Genomic DNA, 25547 nt, shown 5'->3' on the forward strand with positions numbered 1-25547 from the left:
TACTGCAGGAACCCAGGTGTCAATTACAGGGCTCAATTTTGGGGTGCCCTGGGCAGGAGTGTGTGGGAGATGGAGCTGCAGGCCTAGCCTCTGGGTCCTGCCCATGGCCTCTCCCTGTCTGCCCCCATGGGCACTGGGATCGGGGTGGGAGGGGGAGTGCTCATGTAAAGGAGAGAGCCCAGATGACCCCCTGTCTGGCCCTCTGTCTACAGGGGAGCACCGTGGCCTGGGCGCTGGTATCTCCAAGGTGCGGAGCCTGAAGATGGACAGGAAGGTGTGGACGGAAACACTCATCGAGGTGGGGAACCAGCTATGTTTGGGGTCTGCCCCTCTCAGCTGCTGCCTGGGTGTTCCAACCCCATCTCCCCCATCTCACCAACCCCAGCACCCTGGAGCTGGAAGAGACCTTTGGGATCATCTAGGAGGTGGGATTTTGGAAAAGCTGATTCTTGGCAAAGTCAGCAAACTGGCCAGTGAGCTGAGAATGTTTTTACAATTTTAAAAAGTTGCTTGAAAAAACAAACAAACAACAACAACAAAAAACACCAAGAGGAATATGCCACAGAGACTGTGTCCTGCAAAGCCTAAAATATTTACTTCATTTTATCTCTACTCGTGTACCAGTGGGTGTGAGTATGTCCATTTGGGGGACGCTCACACGTGTACATTTGTGCCTGTGTACTTGGGGTTGCCAGGTACTGATATGTGTGGTAGTTACAGGGGAGAACCTGCAATAGGAGGCTGGACCAGGGCCTGACCACACATGGCCTTCCTGACAGCCCCAGCCAAGCTGCAGACTTCAGAGTAATTTGGGCGTCATATCCCCTGTGAGTTAGGGTTAGAACCCCCAGTTTACAGATGAGGACGTTGAGGCCCAGGGAGAGAAAATGACTTGCCCAAAGTCACAGAGTGAGTCAGTGGCGCCTGGGACTGTTTCCTCTTTGTTCTCTGCTCTGACCCCAGCACCCCACGCAGGCCCTGACAAACAGGCAAGGTGGGAGGCCCAGGAAATGGCTGTGGAATGAGTGATCGGCAGAATGAAAGAATGAATAAACTAGTCCCCCGAATGCCAGACTCTTGTGCACAGTCTGCCCTCACCTCTTTTCCCCTGAGCCCAGAGAGGAATGTCAGGGACAGGAGATGCTTCCAAAATCCCTGTCCACCCAGTTGGCTGACGGGTTTGCCGCCACCCCCCGACACCCCACCCCCGGCTGTGATAGTCTCAGGAATGCAGAGTTCCAGATGTGGGACTGGGTGGGGAAGTAGCAAGGCCCCCAGCCAGGCACCAGGCCTGGGGCGTCCGCCTGTCAGACTGCCTGCCTCTTGTCCTGGGAACTGGACTCAGGCCCAGGGTTGGTGGGGGAGCACCCATGGCCGCCAGCAGGCCCCGCTGTCCCTCAGCTTCCCTGATGGAAAAGTGGGCGTGTGGCCTGGCTCTTCCAGCCCCTCACCTAACAACCTCAAAACCAGCATTTTGCCGGGCCTGGGCCCCTGGCTGTAGGCTCCCTTCTAACCTCTTGCCCACACCCGCAGCTCTTCTTACAGCTGGGCAATGCTGCTGGGAACCGCTTCTGGGCAGCCAACGTGCCGCCCAGTGAGGCTCTGCAGCCCAGCAGCAGCCCGGGTGCCCGGCGGTGCCACCTAGAGGCCAAATACCGTGAGGGCAAGTACCGGCGCTACCATCCGCTCTTTGGCAACCAGGAGGAGCTGGACAAGGTCAGGGCACTGGGCCTGTGAGGCCTCTTAAAACACCCCCGTTATTCATGCCCCCCCCCTACATTCCTCACTCTGTTTCAGCCCATCTTTTCCACTAGCTCAGAGTGATGAGTGGCCCTGTAGGGAAACTGAGGCCCAGAGGGCAGAAGGACCCTGCCCAAGCCACAGGGACAGTTGGGACAAAGCAGGGAGGAGCCAGGCCTGACCCTTGGGCCAAGGCCACGTCCCCAGCATCTGTCTGCCTCCCTCCGCTCCTGATTCTTCTGTCTCCTCACCCCGTCCTGCTCCTGAATCCTGCCAAAAGGAGTGAACTTGGTGGGGATGCTATTTCCTGTCAGGCTCATGAAAAACAGCTGGCTGCTCCAACCCATCCCCTTCCACACCCCACTCAAGATGAGGCCCCTCATGGGCCCCAGGCCCTGACAGGCTGGGAGCCAAGCCCTGTCCCTGGTCTGGCTTGGCCTGAGTGGGAGGTTGCCTGCTCCGAGGCAGAGGGATGCTGCTTGTGACTTCTGGTCAACCTTCAGCCCTTCCCCCAAGCAGCCCCACCCAGTCGGGCTCAGTCCAGCTAGAAGCCCAGTGGGAGCCAGGCCTCCACCTCCCTGGAACCCAGGCGTCCAGCCCCCAGCCCAGCCCAGTCTAGCCCGCCAGCCAGGAGGGGCGGCAGCTCCCATTGGTTGGGAGGGATGGGCAGGCGGTGAGGAATTCAAATGTGGGAGGAATGAGCTACAAAGCACCCCCCTCTGGCCTTCCACAAGGCAGAGGGAGCTTGAGAGCCTCTAGAGAACACGCCTGGTGGCTGACAGGGTCCCAGGGGGCTGTCAGCAGGGTGAGGCCTGGACTGCTGGGACCCCTGACCTCTGTGGGGATGCCCCTGCCCCCCCCCACTCCTCTTGGCCTTTCTTTTCCTCCTCCTGTCTTTCTTCCTCCCTTTCTTCTCTTTCACCCTGAGGATGGACCCCTAACCTGGGTGATCCCTTCCTCTTCCCGACCCCGCGCCCCAACCCCACCGCAGCACGACCCCTGTCCCACTTGCCCCTCACTCTGGCTTAGGCTGACCCTCCCCACTCCTCTCCCCTCCTCCCAGGCCCTGTGTGCCGCAGTCACAACCTCAGACCTGGCTGAGACCCAGGCGCTCCTGGGCTGTGGGGCTGGGGTCAACTGCTTCTCGGGGGACCCTGAAGTCCCCACGCCCCTGGCTCTCGCTGAGCAGGCGGGACAGACACTGCAGATGGAATTCCTTCGAAACAACCGGACCACAGGTGAGTGGCTGATGGGACCATCCTCCTCAAGGGATGGGGCCTCCCTGCTGCCAGGGTCTGGCCCTTTGGAGGGGATGCCAGTTATTGGGTGCTAGGGGCTGGGTATTGTCCTGTGAAGTTTGATTTACGTACCACTTGAGCTATAATTACAACTCCTCCAGGGGCCCTGGTGCAAGAGTGTGTGTGACGTTTCGGGTTTGCACGTCAGTGTACATCTGTGCCTCTGGCTTCCCCTTCACACGCGTGTTTGTTTGCATCTCCCTTTGTGTCTCCGTCTCTGCATCTCTTTGTGTATTTGTGGGTTCCTCCCTGACCCAAGTGCGGGACCTCGGGGTGGCATCCGTGTGCCGGTGTCCGTGTGTCTCTGAGTTGCTGTGGCTCTGCTTCTTTGCCCCTGGGGGTGTCGAGGGCGTTGGAGTTTGTGCATGTGCAGAGCGTGTCTGCGCTGCTGTCGGGAGGAGGTGCTGCATTTCTCTGTGTGCGGGGGACTCACCACAGCAGCCCTGTCCACCGTTCTGTCTGGGTGGGGCTCTGTTGCAGACGGGTTGGGTCCCGTTTGGCTCCCACTCTCGGGGTAGCTGAGGAGGGGGTGGTGGGGGTGAGCGCCGCTGGTCATGGCCCAGCGCTAGCCTCTGGGGCCACATCCTAGGACTGAGGGTGGAGATCTGCGGCCAGGACTCTGGGCTCGGGGCCATGGGTGGGTGGGGTGCGCCGGGCTGGAGAGAGCCCAGGTGTCCGGGGAAGGCACAGGAGACCACCCAGCTGGCTTGGGCTTTGGGACTGCTGGGAGCAGGGCTGGAGCCAGGCTGCTTCCTTAGGCTTTGCATTGTCTGAGACATGCTCCCTTATTGTTGGTGAGTTTGCTTGAGGCGCCCCCCCCCCCCCCCGCCCCCCACTCATTGTAGTGTGCTGGTCCTGTGCCTGCAACAGGAAGAGCTGGGCTGGGGATTCAGGGGAGCTCCCTGGAAGGAGAGGTACTGGAGCCGGGCCTTGTGAGTGGGATGGAATTCTCACAAGTGGGGAAAGGTGGAGAATGGCTTAGGCAAAATCCTGAATGTGGCAGTAGGAGCCCAGGAGTGCTAGTCAGGGAACAGTGCTGGGGAAGGAGGGGCGGGTGACTTGAGTGCCAGCTTAAATACCCAGCCCAGGTGGGGGCGAGGGGGACACCCTTGGATGGTGAGCGTGACCAGCCACTCTTTCCCCCCCTTCCCAAAAGAGGTACCTCGGCTGGATTCAGTGAGGCCCCCGGAAAAGCACTACTCAGTTGTCCTGCCAACTGTGAGCCACAGCGGCTTCCTCTACAAGACCGCTTCCGCTGGGAAGCTGCTACAGGACCGCCGGGCCCGGGAAGGTGGGTGCCGGGCCAGAGCCCGCCCTGGCCATGGCATTCTGGCATGGTGGCTGGGCCAGAGAAGCCAGAGCTGGCCAGGCTGGGGGATCCATGAGGGCACCAAGTGCACTCTGGGTGTGCTCTCGGGTACACAGTTGGCGCTTAATAAATGGGCCGATCGGGGTGGGAGTAGAGCATGGCACTGCAGAGCAAGTCACTGCCAGAGTTTCCTTTAAAACAAAGAAGACTTTATTGAGTACCTATTAGGTGTGGGCCCTGTTTTGGGCATCTGATATTTGGAGCACGTGGATGCTAGGAAGTTTGAGGACTAAGCTTAAAGGTCTGTCCGTCTATCACCTCAGCCTTCCATTTGCTCCCAACTCTGAGTAAAATCCACGGTCCTTATTACCACGTCCCGCAAGGACCTGCACTCAGCCACCCCACCCCATTACCTCTCTGACTCCTCTTCCCTCGCTCACTCTGCTCCAGCTTTACTGGCCTCCTTGCTGTTTCTCAGACATAACATTCATGCTCACCAGACCCTTTGTACTTGCTGTTCCCTCTGCCCAAAATGCTTTTCCCTAAATATCTGCATGGTTAGTCTCTCACTTCAAACAGGTCTCTGTTTAAATGTCACTCCTCGAAGACTTCATTCCCCACCACTTAATCCAAAATAGCAAGCCCTACTTTCACACTACTTATCTGACATTATTTATGGGTCTGTTTATTGATTCTCTGTGCCCTACTGGAATATAAACTTCTCTTGGCCAGCTCTGCAGCCCCCAGCACCTAGAACAGTGTCTAGCACACAGTGGGCCCTTGCAGGTGTCTGCAGGATGAGGAGTGACTGAGGCAGGGCTGGCGCTCCTGGAGGGAGCCCAGGCTGGGAGGCAGGCTCTGGGACACACTGCCTTCAGAGGGCACATGTCATGTCCTCGTAGCCAGGATGACAGACAGTATCTGCTGTGTGAGCATCATTGAGGCCGTTGCTCACCGCATCCTTCAGCACCCCCGGATGAAGCCCTCCAACTCCCAAAGAGATTTCTTTGGAACTCTGTGTTACTCACCACCTCACTGCCCCTGGGGCACTGCCCCTAGTCTACCTTCCTCTGCCTGGTCATTTATATGACTGCCTGGGTCATCCTTTTTTCACTCTGGGTGCCAGGAAGCTCTGAGCCAGTGTGATACTCAATGCTGTGAACTATACGAGCCTGCATGGCCTTGACAATCTGTTCTTTCTCCTACTTTCCTGGTCCAGATTCCCATTTCTGTTCCTTTATGGGATCTTGTCAGTCTCCTCAGAGTCACTATAGGAGGAAGCAGAGTATAGAACAATGGGCACTGCTGGCAAAGGAGGGTGGGGCACAGGGGGTTATGGTATGAAAGGCTTCCTATGGCATTTGGGCTGGCCTTGAACGATAGAGGGTGTGGGTGAAGGGAACAGGGTGAGCAAAAGCAGGGAGTGTGGGGTGTGTGTGCAGGAGTGGTCAGAGAGGTGGCCGGAGAGGTGGGCAGGGGCAGACCTGGCAGGTCCAGGGGAGAGGTGTGGGCTGGGCTGGGTTGGTGGAGCTACAGGGAGGAGGATGGATTTGGGGGAAGCTTGTGAGTTAGAATGGAGAGGACATGGGTCAGGTGGGAGTGGAGGCCCAGGGAGGATGCAGAAGTAGTGTTCAGGTGAGGGTGAAGGGCTCCCTCATGGTTCCCCTGCCCAACTTCTCCCCAGAATTCAGCCGACGCTGGTGTGTGCTTAGCGACGGGGTCCTGAGCTACTATGAGAATGAGCGGGCAGTGACCCCCAACGGGGAGATTCGGGCCAGCGAGATTGTGTGTCTGGCAGTGCCCACTCCCAACACCCATGGGTGAGCACCCCTGGGCAGAATCACAGACTGTTACTGATGTAAAGTCCAACCCTCCATTGGGGAGACAGGGAAACAGGCCCAGAGAGGGGCAGGACCTCCCCAGGGTCGGACAGCAAGCTGGGGCTGTGCAGGGGCTAAACCGGGTTTCCCAAGGCCCTAGCCTAAGGCTTTTCTCCCACCTCGTAGGGGGCCAGGGGAAGGGTAGTCACCAGGGCAGTGTGGTGGGTGAGGGGGCAGTGCTGGGTGGAGTGGGCCTGAATCCTGGCCTGTGTATCTACAGTTTTGAGCACACCTTTGAGGTGTACACAGAAGGAGAGCGGCTGTACCTGTTTGGGCTGGAGAGCGCAGAGCTGGCTCGTGAGTGGGTCAAGTGCATTGCTAAGGTGGGCCTGGGTGAGCAGGCGGGTGTGGGAGGAGTCTGTCAGGGCCCAGGGTAGGACCTCCTGGCCAATCCCCCCAGTATCCCAGCTTTCCCACCACATGGATCAGGGGCTGGATGGAGGGCAGCAGACACAGAGCCAAGGCCCTGATGTGATCTGCAGCTCCCTGGTGGTGGGGGAGGTCAGGAGACCTATCTCAACTATGTGGAAGGAGGGCCGTGGGCCTTGCACTCCCTAGGTGCTCAATATATGTTTAATAATGAATGACAGGCAGAGCCATCCTAGGATGGACAGTGCTGCCTCCAGGGGGAGCGCCTTGTCCTGGAGGAAGGAGGCAGGAAGGCTGCAGAGGAGACCTCTGCCCTGGGGACTAGAATCAGGTGCCCTCTGGCTCTCCTGTGCCGTGAGGGCCTGTGACTCTCATTCTCTTGTTCATCAACCAGTCATCTGTGAGCCTCCTGACAGTCAGTCCTCAGAGCCCCGGGGATCCAGGTGAACCCATCTTGATCCCAGCTCCTCAGTGGCTTCCATGCTGGTAGGGGAGACAGATGGGGTCCAAACAGCAAAAACTGTAATTGGTGCTACAACAGAGGGCAAGAATGCCTTGGTGCCGTGGGGCCCCAGAGAAGGGACATCCCTAATGGTGTCTGGGAAGGTGTTCCAGAGGAGGGCATATCTGAGTGAGTATGAAGTGGGACATGATACCCAACTTAGTTCACTGTGCTGGGTTCTGCCCTGGGGGAGAGAGAGGAGACAGCTGGGTGGAAAACAAGTACATGCCCACAAGCCAAAGGGCTGGGGTATTCAGGGCGGGCAGTGCTGTTGGCTGATACAGCCTCCCTGGCCATCTCCCCTTTCTCTGGCCTCCCCACCAGGCATTCGTGCCTCCCCCGGCTGAGGATCTGCTGGCCCGGGATTTTGAGAGGCTTGGGCGCCTACCCTACAAAGCTGGCCTGAGCCTACAGCGGGCCCAGGAGGGCTGGTTTGCCCTCCTCGGCTCCGAGCTCCATGCTGTCTTCCCAGAGGGGCCCTGCGAGGAGCCGCTGCAGCTTCGGAAACTACAGGAGCTTTGTGCGTGCACCTGGGCCTGGGCCCCAATCTCAGGGGCACCCTATCCTGGGCTCCCAGGCCCCAGCCCCTCCCCAGAAGTTTGAACTGTACCCTAGCCTGGCCAGAAGGAGCCAGCCTGCCCTCTCATGTCCTCTCCTGGCCTTGGGGTGCATCTCAGCCACCCCAGGGGTTGGTGGGTGTGTCCCAGGGGTGTGTGGACGCAGAGAGCCTCAGCAGGGAGCAGGCTGGGGACCATGAACAAGGCCTGGGCCTCACCTCAACCCACCCCTCCACAGCCGTCCAAGGGGACAGCGAGAACCAGGTGCTGGTGCTGGTGGAGCGACGGAGGTGAGCTCTGGTCTCCCTGAGGGGCTCTGAGAAGCCTGGAAAGTCTGACAGGCCTGGGAGGGGTGGGGCAGGGGTAGGTCCCCAAGTGACTGACTCCCCGGCCCAGGACGCTGTACATCCAGGGGGAGCGGCGGCTGGACTTCACGGGCTGGCTGGGGGCCATCCAGAAAGCAGCGGCCAGCTCAGGGGACACGCTGTCGGAGCAGCAGCTTGGAGACTCGGATATCCCGGTGATTGTGTACCGCTGTGTGGACTACATCACCCAGTGCGGTGAGCCCCGCCCCCATGGCACAGGCCCCGCCCCTCCCCACCCCAAGAGACTATTACCTCCTGCCCCAGAGGCCAAGCCTCGCCTTCCCGGCCGTGAGGCCCTCCCCTTGACCAATGCTCCTGGCCCCTCACGTTTGGCTCCGCCCCCAGCTCAGCCCCACCCCTCTCCAGGCCTGACGTCTGAGGGCATCTACCGCAAGTGTGGGCAGACATCAAAGACACAGCGGCTGCTGGAGAGCCTGCGGCTGGACGCTCGCTCTGTGCGCCTCAAGGAGGGCGAGCAGCACGTGGACGACGTCTCCTCGGCGCTCAAGCGCTTCCTGCGAGATCTGCCCGATGGGCTCTTCACTAGAGTCCAGCGCCTAGCCTGGCTGGAGGCCTCAGGTGGGCCCTGCAGCCCGTGCCCAGCCTGAGACCAGGCCAGTGCTGCTGACTTGTACACTCTGATCTCAGTTTTCCCTCCCCTCCCCATCATGCACTTGGACTAGGCATGCCCCAGTGGTGGGCTCCAGTCCTTCTCCCTCCTTTCTTCTTATTCCCATTTGTCACTCTATACAGAGCCAGGCTCCCTTGGAGAATTCTTTATCTTTGCTGCATGGCTGGCCTGATTTGACTTAGAGGGGGGAAGGGAGTGGTGTCACCTAGGATGAGAGGCAGGGCAGCCAGAGGGGTGGGACAGGGGAGGTGGTTACAAGAGGGTTCCTGACCCGATCCATCTTCCCCCCACCCAGAGATTGAGGATGAAGAGAAGAAGGTCTCTAGGTACCGAGAGCTACTGGCGCGTCTGCCCCCAGTCAACCGGGCCACGGTGAAGGCCCTTATCAGCCACTTGTACTGGTGAGAAGCGGCGCTACCTGGGGGCTGGGATAGAAAAGACTCTTTTATTCCCAATCTGGCTGCCTGTTCTCCCCGGGAACCAGGTGGGCCTGGGAACTGAATGTTGCCTTATGATGTGCTCTGGTCTTGGACACTTTGTCTCCCAGCTTACTTCCTGCGGGGTGGGAGAATAGAGGCGGTTTCAGCTGGCGGACAGATCTCTCAGTTTCCCAGCCCTGCTTCTCCCCAGGACCCAAGATATGGCCAGAAAGACTGTCCCCTTGTCTCCTTAACTATTGTCCTCTCTGACTGGGACCTCCCCTGCTCTGTCTCCAGGGGCCATGCATGGGCTTGTCAGGAATTGGGCAGGTGAGGTGGGGAAGTCCTGGGCTGACTCCTCAAGGCTTCCATCCTTCCCTGTCCAGCGTCCAGTGCTTCTCAGACACGAACCAGATGAACACGCACAACCTGGCCATTGTGTTTGGGCCCACGCTCTTCCAGACAGATGGGCAGGACTACAAGGCCGGCCGCGTGGTGGAAGACCTCATCAGCCACTATGTGATGGTGTTCAGTGTGCGTCCCCAGCCAGTGGGCAGTGGAAGGCAGAGCTCAGCCCTGGGCGGCAGTGACCATCTGTCCCTCTCCCTTTCCCAGGTGGACGAGGAGGAGCTGAGGAAGCAGCGGGAGGAGATCACTGCCATTGTGAAGATGCGTGTGGCTGGCACTGCTAGTGGGACTCAGGTGAAGGGCAGGGCCTGGGGTGGGGGGCTCAGGCCAGCCGCCTGCACCTGCTCCCCAGGCCTCCAGCTGAGCCCTGTCTCCCCACAGCACGCCGGCGACTTCATCTGCACTGTGTACCTGGAGGAAAAGAAGGCGGAGACAGAGCAACATGTCAAGGTGAGGGCCAGGGACCTAGAAGCTAAGGGGCCGGGAGAGTCAGGCTGGTCTGGGTGCAGGCTCAGATGACCAGGGGAGCACAGCTTACATGCTGAGGGGAGCCCTGGTTTGGGACCTGTATCTGGCTAGTGCCAGGGCCTGTCTCTTTCCCTTTTCCCCACCCAGCTCATCAGGACCACTCAGACACCCCACTGCATCCCAGGACTCCAGAGGACCCTGAGAGGGGTGGGCTCAGCCCCTGGATCACACAGCAGGGTTGTGGCAGAGCAGGGGCTGGGGATGGGGTAGGCTGATCTCCTCCTCCTGCTGGGTCCCCACAGATCCCAGCATCCATGACAGCTGAGGAGCTCACCCTGGAGATCTTGGATCGCAGGAATGTGGGCATCAGGGAGAAGGACTATTGGACCTGCTTCGAGGTCAACGAGAGGGAGGAGGCAGGTGGGTGACCACAGGATTGGTGCAGAAAACGGGTTGGCCCCAGTCTGTCCTCCTCTACCCCACAGTGTGCTGACAGTGGTGGTAAAGGGGGTTTTAGATGATGGATGTTGCTGTCATGCTGTGATCTCAGTGATGGTGGTGGTGATGTGCTGGCAGGGGTTCAGGTGACGTGGCTGATGGAAGGGACCGTGAAGGGGTAGATGGTGTCGGCTATGGCGCTTTCTCAGGTGTCGGTGAGAATGGTGTTGCTTGCAAGGGTGGAGATGCTGAATTTGATAATGGGATTGTGAATGACAGCATTGGTGGTGAGGGGGTAGTGGGCGGTGATGAGCATGCCGAAGGAGTGGGGTGGGGTGTTGTGAAGGCGCCAAGGGGAAGGTGAAGGGGAGTGATAAAGGCATTTTAGGGTGAAGGATGGTCTCAGTGGCAGTGGAGGATGAGGGCGTATCTGTTCATTTGTTTTACCTTATTTGTTGAGTGCCAGGCACTGGGCAGAGAAGCCAGAAACACAGTCCCTACCCTCTTGCGGGTAGTCTGGTATGGAATAGAGACACTAGTCCCATGATCACACTGGTAAATGCACAACTACAGCCATGTTAACTGCTGTGAAGGAAAGGGCCACAATGCCACCAGAGCTTTTTTAAAATTTTTATTATTCATTTATTTATTTTTGCTGCATTGGGTCTTCGTTGCTGCACGTGGGCTTTCTCTAGTTGTGGCGGGTGGTGAGCGGGGCTACTCTTCTTTGCGGTGCGCGGGCTCCTCATTGCGGTGGCTTCTCTTTCTTGCGGAGCACGGGCTGTAGAGTGCAGGCTCAGTAGTTGTGGCTTGCGGGCGCTGGAGTGCAGGCTCAGTAGTTCTGGCGCACGGGCTCAGTTGCTCCGTGGCATGTGGGATCTTCCTAGACCAGGGATCAAACCCATGTCTCCTGCATTGGCAGGCGGATTCTCAACCACTGCGCCACCAGGGAAGTCCGTCACCAGAGCGTATAACAGGGTCTTTGGCTTTGGAGTCCCTGGGTTAGGAGGTTAAGGCAGAGTAGGGGTTCCTTGGTGAAGAAGAGGGGAAAGTACTTCGAGGCAGTGGGAACAGCATGGGCAAAGGCCCTGTGGTGGCTGGGGACACCATTCTTTTTTTTTTTTTGGTATGCGGGCCTCTCCCGCTGCGGAGCACAGGCTCCGGATGCGCAGGCTCAGCGGCCATGGCTCACGGGCCCAGCCGCTCCGTGGCATGTGGGATCTTCCCAGACCGGGGCACAAACCCGTGTCCCCTGCATCGGCAGGCGGACTCTCAACCACTGTGCCACCAGGGAAGCCCGACACTATTCTTTTAAGGAGCTTAAGATAAAGGACGGTGAGAGGTTGTGGCCTGGGATGGGGCTGGAGATAAAGGCGGAGGCCGCCCTCAGGGCCTGACAACAATGCAAGTCCATTGAAGGGTGAGTGGTTGGGAGCTTGAAAAGATTGCTCCTTACTGCTGGGTAGAGAGATGTGGGGAGAGGGGATGAGAGCGCACAGCAGAGACTGCTTCAGAGGCCACAGTACTGGTCCAAGAAGATGGGATCATGGGCCAGGGTGGCTGCAAGGAGATGGACAGAAGCAGAGAGATTTGACACATGGAAGCTGAGAGGGAGGAGGGTTTGTTTCTGACCTGGGTGGCCTGGAGGGTGGTGCCGGTTTCCCTGATGAGGACACACAGGGAAGATCACCGGCTTGGTTTTGGACATGTTGGGTTGGAGCAGGTTTGGTCCCAGCCACATGTGTTGGGTGTGGGAGGTGGTCAGGGCAGCGATGTGGTGCCAGGAGGCAGAGGGAGTAGACAGTGCCCTTGGGCACGTAGGTGATGTGTGTCCATGGGCCAGCCCTCAGTGCTGTCAGGCCAAGTGGCCCTGGTGACGGTGTGCCCTCTCCCCAGAGCGCCCCCTGCACTTTGCGGAGAAGGTGCTGCCCATCCTGCATGGGCTGGGCATGGACAGCTACCTGGTGGTGAAGAAGCACCAGTCCATGGAGGCCATGCTGCTGTACCTAGGTAGGTGGTGTCCCTGGATGGGTGGTGCCTACAGGGTCGGGCAACCTGGTGGTAGGTCCCTCCATCCAGAGCTGGGGCAAGATCAGGAACAGCCCAGGCAGAGGGCGCCAGGCGGGCAGGCCTCTTCGGAGGCTGGGGCAGGATGGAGCAGTTTCCTTCATCCTGGGACCCTGCCCTGGGTGTCTGTGTCTGTGGGCGGGGGGTTGGTGCAGCTGTGCCCACTCCACTCCTCCCCCAGCCAGCCATGTGGGTGAAACCAAGCACGGCATGATGAAGTTCCGAGAGGACCGCAGCCTCCTGGGCCTGGGCCTGCCCTCAGGTGGCTTCCACGATCGCTACTTCATCCTTAACAGCAGCTGCCTGCGGCTCTACAAGGAGGTCCGGGTACGTGATCCTGCTGGGTCCTGCCCCGAGGTGGGCACCAGCACCCAGGTGTGCTCAGACACCCGAGCACAGATGTCCCCCTGGGCCTAACAATGGGAGCATCCCCATCACGGGGTCTTGGGGTGGCACAGCAGTTGTGGGGAGCTGTGGATTCTCAGAGACCCTCCTGCTGTGGCCCTCGGTGATCACATGGCTTTGCCCTGGAGCTCTCCTAGGCCCTGGTACCTGGATGCCATCACATCAGGCTTGTGCTGCTCACCTGTGCCTGGTCATGGCACCCACAAGAACATGCTACGTGGTGACAGCCCCAGGTTGTGGCCTGTGCATGCCTTGTTGCTTCATAGGCCATACCCCGTCCCGGCCCACTCCATGCACGCCCATGCTGTCCACACGCCGGGCGTCCTCCCAGACCAGACACCATCTCCGTCCTAGCACTGCCCCCGCTGCCCCAGCATACAAGCCACATCCCGCCATGCACCACTACACACACTGTCCTAGCTCTGGACCTGGGCCTCCTTCTTCCGTAACCCTGATCCTCTATCAAACAGAGCCAGAGGCCATGGAGCGGGGCCCCTGAGACCGTGAGTAGCTGTGGGTCAACTGCCGGCTGCCTTACACCTCCTGGGGGCCAAGTGAGCCTAGTGGGAGCATGGGGACCCAGCCAGAGCTCCTGGCCATCTCCAGGCATGGTTTCCCAGCCTCTACCCGAGGGCTTGTGGCCTAGGCTCCTTCTCTTCATCCCCAACCCTATCCCAGAGTCCTTCCCCCAAGATAAGGTCCCCCATCAGTGCGATGCTCTAGACTTTTCCAAAAGATTCAGGGTGGAGGCTGTGGAGCCAGTTCATGGAAGCCCCTAGGTTTGGATTAGAGCTCTGATCTTCACCTCCTGCCACCCCTGGAACCACCCTCTTTCCAGCCCTGGAGAGAGTTCCAGGGCTATTAGAATGTCCTTGCTACTGCCCTCATCTTAAAATGCAAGAGCAGGACTACAGAGGCTTGTGGTATATTCCCCAGCTGTAGTAGCCTCCCTAGCTGGTTGCCGGCCTTTGTTTGCACACCCTGGGAGAGGGGAGTTCATTCTCTCCTCCCTTGGTGCTGCTCTACCCCTAGAATGATAGTATCATACTGAGTATCACTGTTCAGGTTCGGCTGAGGTCTGCCTCCCACGACACCCCTGTGGATCCCAGCTGTGCCTTGGATGCCACAGAGTATAGATGTTCTGCAGAGACAGGCAACAGAAACGGGTTTCTAAGGCCAGGGGTCCAGCCTGAGCTCCTACCAGTGTCTCCTGCCCTTTCTGCCCCTTGCGTCTCCTGAGGACATCTGGACAGGCCTGGCTGCCGTGGGAGCCCAGCAGATAGAGCAGGACCCTCACCTCCCTCTCTCTACACGTTACACCTCTATTAATGCAGCCTGGGCTCCTGCTGACCCTTGTGGGGAACGCCTCTTCTTCTTTCCTTTGCCTCCCTCTGTGATCACGTCCTTGCTTCTGGGCCCATCCACCCCTCCGGTCAGTTCCCCTTGGTTCTAGATGCTATTTCCCTGGCCCACTCCCTCTAGGGGTGCTTAGCCCCTTGGAATAGAACCAGACCGTCAATGTGGGCAGGGAGGAGGGAGAATGGCTGAGGCACCTGGAAAAGCAGCTGCTGGTCCCTTGACACAGAGGAGAGGAGGCAGGAGAGCTAGAAAGAAGCAGATCTAATGTTTATCGAACCAGGCTTGGTGCCCAGCCTTTCACATACTGGGACATGTAATCTCACTACTGTCCTGTGTGGAGGGGTATTGTCCCTTTTTCACAGGTGAGAAAGCAGGCTTCAGGTGACTTGCCCAAGGCCATCTCTAGGTGGTAGCTTGGGACTCGAACCCAGATTTGTTAGCCTCAAAGCTTCAGCTTTTTGTTCCTTGAAATATAGGAACCAAGACCTCATAGCAAGGGCTGGTCAGCTCAGGGCTAGATGGTGCTCTCCCCAGTGGCAGCCGGCAACTGGTCTCACAGGAGCCCTGGGAAGGTGTGTTTTGGCTACTGAGGTGTTGGTGATTCTGGTATTTGCTAGTTTATGGGGCAACAGGACAGAAGATTTGAAATTGGGACAGTCCCTGGCAGTTCAGGCTATGTGAACACCCAAGCCTCGTCCTGGAGTCTCCCATTGTTAAAGACCCTGAGGCCCCTGGGAAAAGCACATTCTAGAAAGATCTTGGTTCCAGCAGAGGTCTTTGAGCATCAAGGAGTGAACTTCATTCCCTGCCAGTGACCTTATACCTCGGAGATGCTGGCAACATGAGCTGTTTGATCAGAAATGAAGATTACATTGACTGATGCTCCCCCTGCCCCCCAAAGTCCCCCTCAACCTTCTTGTCTTGGCCATGCTCACATCATAAGCCTGCCACATACACGCCACACGCTCCAGTACCTGAGGAAGTAGCGGCCTGAGGGTTGTTTTTTTCTGGTTCTGAAGGAGCCACAGCCTGGCCTGACCACCTCCATTCCCTTAATCCTCTCCACGCCCTGACTGCAACCACTGTTCCTGTCACACGCCTGGGCTGGCTCCGCCCACTCCGGAGTCACTTTACTCCTTGCTTTTAGTTCTCTTCCCCTCACACCCACAGCCCGACTTCTTCCAAGCCCACTGTCTGCTTTTCATTCCCTCAGCCTGATTCCTTCTGTACCTGCGGCTCAGTTTCCCCCACATCCTTTCTCCTGTCATGCTCAGAGCTGGATGTTCCATGCCTGCAGCCTAACTTCTTTTACGGCCTCTGTCTCAGTCTTTCCATTCCTGCTGCCTGGTTTCTTCCGACTGCAGTCTGATTTCTTCAGTGCTCTCAGCCTTGTGTCTTCCCTGCTTGCATGCAGGCCTCTTCTTTCTTGTATTCTCCCTAGACGTTGTTTCTCCCATATCAGCAGCCTGCTTTCCTTATCTCTGCCCTGTTTCCTCCCTGCCTGCAGCCCTGATCATCCTGTACCCGCAGCTCACCTTGTTCTGGCCCTCTTGGGCACATAGCCGTTGTCCTGCTATGTATGTGCAGGAGATGTGGGGCTCCCCCTTCAGGGGCTTGGTCGGTAGGAGGACTGGGGGTGAAAGCAGGGTGAAGGTTCCTAATAAGCCCTCCTTAAACTACACCCGCTGTGATAGCACCGAAGTCTCCACTGATTCCCTAGGCAGCCCATCCTATTGTGACCTCACAGGGAAGTCCACCAATTCCCGAAATTCTCCATCTCCCTGGCCATCCCCTAGTCCCCTCTTTTTGTTCCTGCTGAGGAGCCATGCCTGGGGGTGGCTGGGAGCAATGGTGGGGAACAGTAGAGGTGGCTCAATCTGTGACCCCCAGTTTTGGTTGTAAGTGACTCCCCCTCCCCTGCCATCCACCCTGGTGTCCCTGTTGGCACCAGGGGTGCCTGGTGGGGGCAGGGTTTCAAGCAAGTGGCTCCCAGAGCAGGAGGAAGGCTCATTAGCTTGACCTCCAACCCGCTGCTTCACTGGAGGTCAATGCTCCCATCCCCCTGCTTCTGAGCCAGCCTGCTCCTTCCGAGCCCAGACCCATATGCGGAGGTGGGGACCAGAGATGAGCATGTCAGTGATCTGTGCCCCTCCCCAGTACTTTGGTCTGCCGCTTCCTGGCCTAGACCACTGGGAAGTTCTTCCTGTGGTCTACGGAACGGCCATTCTGCTTCAGCTTGAGTCATTAGCCTTCACTTTGTGGAACCAAAGAGCCAGTAACTGCTCACCTCGCAAGCCTTCTGTTCACACAGTCAACCCTGGAGCCTCCATGGGGCAGGGAAGGGTGAAGAATAAATAACCTGAGACAGACAGACAGCCGAGGCTCCCAGCTCCTGTACACTCTTTCAGTTTGGTGCCAAAGGGTGATGTGCAATGTGCAGACTTGTCCCTCTGCAGACAGCCTGGATCAGCCTATGATATTGACACAGATCAGTTCTCAATTTGCAGGGCAGCAGGGAGGGACTGGGGATCAACTGCTGTGGACATCCAGCTACCTCGGGGACAAGGGTTGACTGTCTGATGCTGGGGCAGGGAGAGAGGCCTGGGGGCTCTGTTGAGCTAGATTGTGAGCAGGGAGGGCTTTGTCAGGAAGGCTTGCTGGAGGAGGGCTCCTGGGCTGGGAGGTAGAGAGGCTGGGGAGAGGGGGGAGGGAGGCACCCAGTTGGGAGATCTGCCCCAGTGCGCCCCCTGACTGACTGAAGTTCCTACTCCTTCTTCCTCCGCCACCCAGAGTCACCGGCCTGAGAAGGAGTGGCCCGTCAGGAGTCTCAAAATCTACCTGGGAGTGAAGAAGAAACTCCGGCCACCCACCTGGTGAGCTGGGGCAGGGGAGGTGGGTCCACGACCAGGGCCTGCGGGGCTCAGAACTGATGGGGGAGGCACAGCTGAGGGCTGTGAACTTGACAGGGACTGGCTCATAGTTCTGAGGGTGTGGTCTCCCAGACCACCTGGAAACACATTAGAAACCCGAATTCTTGGGTACCACCCCAGACCTGCTAAATCACGGATTCTGGGGCTGGGGCCAGCAGTCTGTGCTGTCACAAGCCACCTAGGGGACTCTGATGCTTGCTCATGTTTAAGAACCATTGGCCTGGATTGAAATCCAGTTAGTCACTGACTAGCTCTGGGACCTTTCTGTGCCTCACTTCCCACATCTGAGGAATGGGGAAAATAATGGCACGCCTGTTCCAAAGGGTGGTTGTATGGTTTTTTTTTCTTCATCTTTTTTTTTTTTTTTTCTTTTTTGAGTTGAAGCATAATTGATACGGTGGTATGATTTAAAAGTTGAAAAGTGATGCATAGCCACTATCACTGTTGTTGACTGCAGTCACTAGGCTGGGGTTTCTGGCATTCACCTTTTACCCGCTGGCTGTGCCTGCTTCTCTCTGGGGGGTGGGGGAGCCGAGGCCCTGGGAGGCTGGCAGGGCTGTGAGAGGAAGAGGCAGCGGCCGGGATGTGCTGTGCCCACAGAAGGACTTGAACTCTGCCCCCAGCCCTGGCCCAGGCTTCTGGGCTCTGTCCTAGGCTCTCACTGGGGCTATGAGGCCTCTCTGGGCTGTCAAGTGACCCCACCTGCCCCTTCTCTGCAGCTGGGGCTTCACGGTGGTGCACGAGACGGAGAAACACGAGAAGCAGCAGTGGTGAGTGAGGGCCCCATGCCGAGGAGAGATGGTAGCATGTCCCCCTTGGTTGGGTCCCCTCACTGTCCAGATGTGGGCCCTGCCCCCGAGACCCTGGGCAGGGGAACACGGTAGGGTATCCCTGCTCAGCCAGGCGCTGGCGGCATCCAGACCTGTGCCCCACCCTGTAGGTACCTGTGCTGTGAGACGCAGATGGAGCTCCGGGAGTGGTTTGCCACTTTCCTCTTCATGCAGGTACCAGGCGCGGGGTGTGGTGTGGGTCCCGGGAAGCCTCCATTACAGAGAAGGGGTATGAGTGCTTCTTCACTGTTCAGGCCACCGATTGCTTCAGGATGTTGAGTTGCCTTTAATCCACTTGTTCGTTCATTCTCACGTAAACCCTTCCTGGTACCTGCTCTGGTCCAGCCCTGAGCCAGGCATGCTAGAGACAGAGGGTGCAGACCCCTTCCCTCGGGCACTCACTCCCCACGTAGAAAGGAAAACAGACCCAGAAGGAGCCTGTTAGAGCCCAGTGCTGTGGTGACAGAGGGAAGCCAGGGACCCTACCTCAAGGAGGTGTTGGGTGAGGTGAGGAAGGCAGCAGGGAGCGGGTATCGTGGAAGCTGAATCTTTGGGGATGAGGGAGCGTTCACCAAGCAAAGGCGGGGGTGGGGCGGCTTCGAGGCAAAGGGAACAGTTTGCACACAGGCGTAGCAGGATTGCCGACAGGGTGTAAAGGGAGAAGCCAGGCACGCTAGAAGTTGGCACTGGAAACGAAGTTGGGAGTAAAATCTCAGTCTTGAAGGCCATGCCAAGGAAGCTGAACTTGACCTAGTCGGCAGTTTGAAGGGAGAGTTTTAAGCAAGAGTGGTGCGCAGGGTTGAGTCTGAGTCTGAGGGTCCATTCTGGGTGCGGTGTGCAGGGGAGGATGGGCTGAAGGGCCGAGCCTGGAAGTGAGGAGGCCAGTGAGGTAGTTGCTGCAGTGGGCCAGGTGGGAACAGGCTGGGGAGGACTCGAAGCCAGAGCAGGGCTAGAGGGGTGGGTTGGACATAAAATAGGTGTTTGTTTGTTTGTCTTTTGGCCGTTCGGCATGCGGGATCTTAGTTCCCCAACCAGGGATTGAACCCGTGCCCCAGGCAGTGGGAGCACGGACTCTTAACCACTGGACCACCGAGGAAATCCCAAAACAGGTTTTTAAAATGAGAGCTCAGAATTGTTTGGGGAGAAGGGAGACAAAACTGTACCAGGGCTTGGGCTGAGCTCTTTTAGCCCTGAGCTTCCTGGTAGTCAAAGTCTAAAGGGAAACAGAGCAGATTCTAGAGTTTTCTTGGTTCTTGGTGAAAGGAAGCAGACATGTTCCTCTAGAACTGTTTTCTTGGCACTGCGTTCTTGAAGCGGTTTGTTTGTGGACCTGGAAATGAGGGTTGTTGAGTAATGTAATTGGCTGGGCTTTGCCGGGGATACAGTCATGTTCTCCTAACAGCTGCTTCTCATATCGGCTCAGATCAAAGCCGAGGGTTTCACCTCAGATCATAGCTGGAGGCATTTCTTGGAAGGGTGGGTGGATCCGGAGCTGAGTGTCTAGGCCAGCGAACCGAGCCCAGGCCCCAACACCCCTCCTCTCCCCTGCTGCCCAGCACGACGGCCTGGTGTGGCCCTCAGAACCCTCACGCGTGTCCCGGGCGGTGCCTGAGGTCCGGCTGGGCAGTGTTTCGCTGATCCCCCTGCGCGGCAGTGAGAATGAGATGCGCCGGAGCGTGGCTGCCTTTACTGCGGACCCCCTTTCTGTGAGTGGCTCTCCATTCCTGTGGGCAGGCGGCTGGGAACCTGGCTGGAGCCTGCCTTCCACCTGACTCGCTCTGCTTCTCCTCTCTGAGTGCCCTCCGGCCCTGTCCCTCCGTCCTCATTGGGAGTCCTGACAGGCCCCTTTGGTTCACCTGGTTCCCGGGAGACCCCTCTCTGCTGGCCCCTGGCCCCTGCTCCCTGTGAGTCTTCACAACGTGCTCATGGAATCTGGACTTCTGTGCCTTCCCACAGCTCCTCCGAAACGTCTGATCGCAGGTGGGACTCTGCCACCGTGAAGCCTTCGTGGGCAGACACCCTCATGCCCTGCGTGCCTGGTGTGAGCCAGCAGGGGGCACATGAGGAAGCCGCACCCCCAGACCCCTCATCCTGACTGCAGCCTGGGGTTCTCTGGCCAGGACGTGGGGGGCAGGCAGCAGGGTCTGCCTGAGGAGGAATCCCTTACCCGCTCTGTCCAGGTGCTCAGCCCTCCTGGCCTGGCCTGCTCCCCCGCTGGGTCACACACCCTGAGTTTAAGGGGTTGGAGAGATGGGCATCAGTGAGGCACTCTGGCAGACTGCCATCCTTTCAGAGGCTCAAGGCCCTGGGGCCCCCGCTGGAAGGGAGCCCACCCCTCTGCCGCAGACTCCAGAACAGCTCTAAAGGAACACTCAGCTGGGGTGGGGAGGGAGCTCTTGGGTAAATGTATACAGGGCTGAGAACTGGACTTGGGGGACTTTAGCCCCCCTTCTGGTCTGGGCTTACTGGGAGGGCCTAGGCTGCCCGGTGCCCCTTCCCCACTTTGGGGACCTTTTGATAATATAAATATATCTGTATATTTTATCCCCTGGTGCTGAGGTCTATGATTGGTTGGGGGTTTCAGGTGTCCCAGGGTAAGAGGGGACAGGAGGACAGGCACTCCAGAGGTGAGTGCCTTGGACCCTGAAGCTGGGGACCTGACCCTGCTGTCTCCAGGCCCTCAGCTGTCCAGATACTCTCCCCCTGCCCCAGACAGAGCCCCAGGCTGGCTCCAAGCTGTCCTCATTGTACTCCTGTACAGATGGCGTGGGGATTGCTGGTCCTGACTCTGACCAGGACAGACCCCAGCTAGATTGAGTCCCTCTCCCTGCTGCAGTCTGATTCTGAGCCAGGGGCTGGTTGTGTGGTACGTGAGTGACTCAGGGTAGCTCGTCATTAGCCCTTCTAGAGACACAAGGTCACGGAGGGAGTGACAGGAGCTTTATTAAATTAGGAAGAAGGTCCTCAGGTTACCCTTGGCTTCCGTGCACACCCCTTCAGTGGTGCCCTGCCTTGGACCAGGAAGCTGCCCTCACTGGCCACCTCCAAGAAGACAAGGCCCTGGCAAGTGGGGGGGCGATAACGAGCTGTTCAGAGACGAATTTGGGACTCCCTGGGAAGGTGCCAGATACCACATTCCACCTCTGCCTAGAGCCTCATTACCAGCCTCTCTCCAGGGGCCCAGCGGGCAGACAGGCTGACCTCCCAGCCTCAGCCTCAGCCACTGGAGCTGGGCAAGCTGGGAAGCCCCTGACTTCTCACTGATCCAGTTCAGTGGGGAGGCCTGGATGCAGGTGGGGGTCTTGGTGGCCTGGACTCCAGCTTCCTTGTTCCTGTCTCTCGGGAAGGGGAGGTAGATGCCAGACTGGAATGGGTTCTCTGGCCGACTTCACAGGCTGGGACTAAGCCCCACCCCCACCCCGAGTCTCCCACTTTTGTCTTGCCCTAGGTGGGCTGCTCCAGGCCAGGCTGACCATTCCACCTGCAGCCAGAAGACCCTTGTTCAAGTGCTCAGGGGCTGGAATTCTTCCCTGGATCTGACCTTGGACTGACCAGCTAACCCTGAGGCCCAGAGAGAGGGTGGGTGAGACTGGAGGCGCTCCCCCGCTAGGCTGCCAAGTGTCACTTGCCCCAGCTCAGGGACAGCCTGCAATGACCGCATTGGGCCACCAGGGGGCAGCCACGGACAACTCAACATTGCTGGGTCCCAGAACAGGTTCTGGAGGACCCCATGTTTTCTGTTGGAGTGTGGGGTGAGACCTGGCCCTCCCTGCCTTTGCCCCCAGGGCTGGTGATACTGTGGAAGGCAGCACAATACAAGAAGTGCTTTGGACTCCCAGTCCATTGGAACCCGAAGGAGGGAGGAAAGGCCTTTGTGGGTCAGTGCCTGTGTATTCTATGTACTGTCTCCTGGCAGAGGAAGAAAGGCCAGAGAAGGGAAATGACTTGCCCAAGGTCACACAGCTCTTCTGAATCAGGGTTGAGGTCCATTTCCACTGCCCCATTTTGGGGGGTTCTCCTTCCTCCACTCCCTTCCTGATTCCAGCTCTGCTGTCTCCTCTCATAAGTGGCCCCATTTGTCCCCTGGGGAAGGGGATCTGAACTGTCAAGAGTTAATGATGCTTAAAGTGCTTTTCCTGGGGATCAGGGATGACATCCCAACGGGAGTCTTCGGGGCCTCAACCGTAATGAATTATGGTAAAGACAGCAGTGGTGGGTGGATTAGGGCAGGAGGCTCTGCTTGTCTTTGTGACAAAGATTTGTAGATATGGGGTCTCTTGGGACCCTGGGTGGTTTGTTCACATATTATTTGAGGTTGGGTTGAGGGGGATGGATAAAGAACCTGGAGCCAGACCTGCCAAGGTGTGGGCAGCAGCTCTTGGAGAGGCAGGAGGCTTCCTGGAGGAGGAGGTGCCCCTGAATTGGCCCTGAAGACTGGAAGCCTTTCCAGCTGTACATGGTAAGGAGGGGGTGCAAGTTGGGGTGAGGGTGGGTCGAAGTGTTTGGGGAGGAGGACAGGGCTTCCAGGGTCAACCCAAGTCACGGCCTAATGGCAGGGGAGCATGGGGAGGCCTGGGAGAGAAGGCTATGGCAAGTCAGAGCTTGGGGGTGACGGCATTGTGGATGGAGAGGACGCTGAGCCAGGTGGGGAGTGGGGGCTGGGAGGTGGTGTGGGGTGTCTGTCTCTCTTCCGCCTCCTTCCTGCTCAACCCGCCTACCCTGCAAAGCATTCAGCAGCCATCCAGCCCTCGAGGGCCGGGCCTCAGGAGACCACTGGGCTCCACAAGAAATCGATGGGGCTGGGGAAGGGAAGATGGGCCCTGCCTCCTCTCCGCCTCCCCCTGAGCCCGGGGATTGGAAGCGGGGCCTGGAGCTGAGACCTTCTTTCCTGGCCCCAAGCTCTCATGGCTCCTAAGCCCCCTGCCCACAACTGGTTGTTGGTTTTTTTTTGTTTTTTTTTTAAAGAAGATGTTGGGGGTAGGAGTTTAATAATTTATTTATTTATTTTTGCTGTGTTGGGTCTTCGTTTCTGTGTGTGGGCTTTCTCTAGTTGTGGCAAGCAGGGGCCACTCTTCATCGCGGTGCGCAGGCCTCTGACTATTGCGGGCTCTCTTGTTGCGGAGCACAGGCTCCAGACGCGCAGACTCAGTAGTTGTGACTCACGGGCCTAGTTGCTCCGCGGCATGTGGGATCCTCCCAGACCAGGGCTTGAACCCGTGTCCCCTGCATTAGCAGGCAGATTCTCAACCACTGCACCACCAGGGAAGCCCCAAACAACCGGTTGTTTTTGAAAAGCGGGGGTGTGGATGCCAACTGTCGGGGCAGATGCCGACACTCCCGTCTACAAACTAGATTTGGCTGAGTTCCTGAGGTCTCTGATCCTCAGTTTTCTCTTCTGTTCTTTGGAGGTATTAATAGCACCCACTAATGGGAGGATTAAATGAGCTAATAAGCGTGAAGTACCTAGCACTGTCCCTCGATAACCCCCTTCCCAAATATGTCTGGGGAGGCATCATGGCATCCAGAGTCCTTTCCAGGCCCAATATATTTTCATTCAACAAGCATTTCTTGGACACCTACAGTGTGTTCAGGGCTTCACTGAACAATGAGCTGGAGCAGATGAATAAGTGGTGTGGGGGAAGGAGGAGGTCTTCTGGTTGGGGGAATTGATCAAGAAAGACTCCAAAGAGGAGGTGAGCCTGGAGGGACAAGCAGTGTTTCTGCAGGTGGAGTTGAGAGGGAGACATTTCTGGGAGAGGGAATGGCAGGAGCCACAGGCAAGCTGATGTGGCCCTGCAGCGAGCAGCCTGTTGTGGTTGGAGCTTAGTGCACCACTGTCACTCCAGGGCCTGTCCCCCAAGCCTCTGGTGTTGGGGTCTTCCCCAGCCAGCTTCCTTTGGTCAGCTCTGTGACCTAAGTGACCCAGACTTTGGCCTGGGGTATGTCTGTCTGTCTCTCATATACATAGAAAGATAGCTGGCATGAACCTCCCAACCTCTCTTCCAATATGACCCCTCTTTCAGGAAGCTCTTCTGGATTGTTCTTCCATGCAGAAGAACTTAGGGTGCACTTAGGATGTGTGTGTGTGTGTGTGTGTGCACGCGCACGTGCCCACATGTGTGTGTCCTGGCCACTTGGGTCCAGCTAGAGACTGGTCCAGGGAAGAGCTGTCAGGGAAAGGGTTCCTTGGTCAGACCAAGCTGGTTCAACCCCAGCGTATTCGCCACTCCCACGCCACTTTCAGCCTGTGGAAATTTCCGCATCTTCTCTGCCATGGTTACAGCTCCTACTGCTGTATTTATCACCCTGGAGACACAGTGGCACAGGCACACACATGCCACACACACACTCATGCCCTGCACACACGTGGTGCCTGCATACTTTCTCCTGAACTTACACACACACACACACACACACGCTGCACGTGTATGAACGCCCCTGCACACAAAGCTCTCTAGGAAAATTGCCCCCCTCCCTCCCGCTCCTCCACTCTGTCCTCCCACCACCACCCACCTCAAAACACTGAGACCAAAGAGATGGGCTGGATGGTGCCTCCCACCACTTGTCAGCTTGGGAGGCCCTTCCCCCTTCGTGACTACAGTGTGTTCTTCCCCACCACCCCGCCCTTCCGCCTTCTGCGTCTCCCCAGCTCTCCCTACCCTTCCCTCCTCTCTGCCACTCCTCTGCACTCCTGCATGTCTCTCCCTGCACCGCAGTCACTCTGTCCTCTCTGGGTCACTCTTTTGACCCTCTGAGGTGGAAGCTGTCCTTCCTCCCTGCCCTCCCTCCTGAGGGGCACAGGATGGGGACCTCACGGGCACTGATGGAGACAGAGGGACAGGCCAGGGGGGCCCAGGGCCTGAGCCTCCTCAGCTTCTGTCACTTCCAGTCCCTCCTCCTGGGTGAAGGGAGGGCTGTGTGCCTAACACCATGGAGACCAGCGTCATGGCAACAAAGCCCGGTGGGCACAGCCATCCTCCTCCGGGGGCCCCCAGAACACCCTAGGAGGAGCTGCCAAGAGGCCCTGAGGAGGTAGGCCTTGTGCTGGGCCTGGTGCCCAGCACTGGCTGCCGTGCCCGCCTCCAGCTCATACCACCCCCAGATCACCCCCATCCTGACCAGCTCTCCTGCAGCTTCCACTACCACAGGTCACTAATCCCAGTAGGGTAAAATCATTTTGCAAACACGAACTCCAGAGCTGGGGACCCTGAGGGCTCATTTATAGACTGAGGGCCAGAGAGGGCAGGGGTTTGCCCAGGGGCACGCAGCATGTCTGGCTGAGCTCCTGACTCTTAGATCTCAGTTCTCTCCTCTGGCCTCCCACCTTCCACTCAGATCAGCTGTCAGTGGGGCGAAGAGGTCAGTTCAGCCACCTGGGAGGTCTCCAGCCAGTCCTCAGTGTTGGCAGTAATGACGATGCAAATGATGATCCTGATAAGCCCTTATGAAGCACCCACCACCTGCTGGGCTAAGGCTTTGTATGTGTCATTTTGTTTAATCCTTGTAACAAACCCTATAAAAAAGTTACTTTTTGTTCTTATTTTATCTGTGAAGAAACTGAGGCATAGACTT

At 57.9% G+C, this 25547-nt stretch overlaps 2 protein-coding genes across 12 annotated transcripts in view; both read left to right on the forward strand.

The window, feature by feature from the left end:
• The window catches only part of ARAP1 (ArfGAP with RhoGAP domain, ankyrin repeat and PH domain 1), a 63575-nt gene extending 43056 nt beyond the window's left edge, over positions 1 to 20519 (forward strand). For 2 of the 8 annotated variants that reach the window (XM_032640810.1, XM_032640809.1), the window contains exons 12-34: positions 213 to 298; positions 1534 to 1716; positions 2804 to 2978; positions 4195 to 4329; positions 6032 to 6167; positions 6448 to 6550; positions 7423 to 7618; positions 7894 to 7945; positions 8052 to 8215; positions 8387 to 8599; positions 8947 to 9052; positions 9457 to 9604; positions 9686 to 9772; positions 9860 to 9928; positions 10249 to 10366; positions 12281 to 12394; positions 12633 to 12778; positions 13327 to 13359; positions 17006 to 17088; positions 17865 to 17915; positions 18086 to 18149; positions 19532 to 19681; positions 19772 to 19917. In XM_032640810.1, the coding sequence (XP_032496701.1) occupies positions 213 to 298; positions 1534 to 1716; positions 2804 to 2978; positions 4195 to 4329; positions 6032 to 6167; positions 6448 to 6550; positions 7423 to 7618; positions 7894 to 7945; positions 8052 to 8215; positions 8387 to 8599; positions 8947 to 9052; positions 9457 to 9604; positions 9686 to 9772; positions 9860 to 9928; positions 10249 to 10366; positions 12281 to 12394; positions 12633 to 12778; positions 13327 to 13359; positions 17006 to 17088; positions 17865 to 17915; positions 18086 to 18149; positions 19532 to 19681; positions 19772 to 19813 (2654 nt within the window). In that variant the 3' untranslated portion in view covers positions 19814 to 19917. The other 6 variants (XM_032640806.1, XM_032640814.1, XM_032640808.1 and 3 more) reach the window with 6 other exon arrangements.
• Positions 20520 to 20666: 147 nt separating this feature from the next.
• The window catches only part of PDE2A (phosphodiesterase 2A), a 102267-nt gene continuing 97386 nt past the window's right edge, over positions 20667 to 25547 (forward strand). For 2 of the 4 annotated variants that reach the window (XM_032640815.1, XM_032640818.1), the window contains exon 1: positions 20667 to 22434. In XM_032640815.1, coding sequence (XP_032496706.1) covers positions 22432 to 22434 — 3 coding nt within the window. In that variant the 5' untranslated portion in view covers positions 20667 to 22431. The remainder of the gene's footprint in view (positions 22435 to 25547) is intronic. The other 2 variants (XM_032640817.1, XM_032640821.1) reach the window with 1 other exon arrangement.

The sequence above is a fragment of the Phocoena sinus genome, chromosome 8 (assembly GCF_008692025.1).
Source record: "Phocoena sinus isolate mPhoSin1 chromosome 8, mPhoSin1.pri, whole genome shotgun sequence".
NCBI classification, from domain to species: Eukaryota; Metazoa; Chordata; class Mammalia; order Artiodactyla; family Phocoenidae; genus Phocoena; species Phocoena sinus.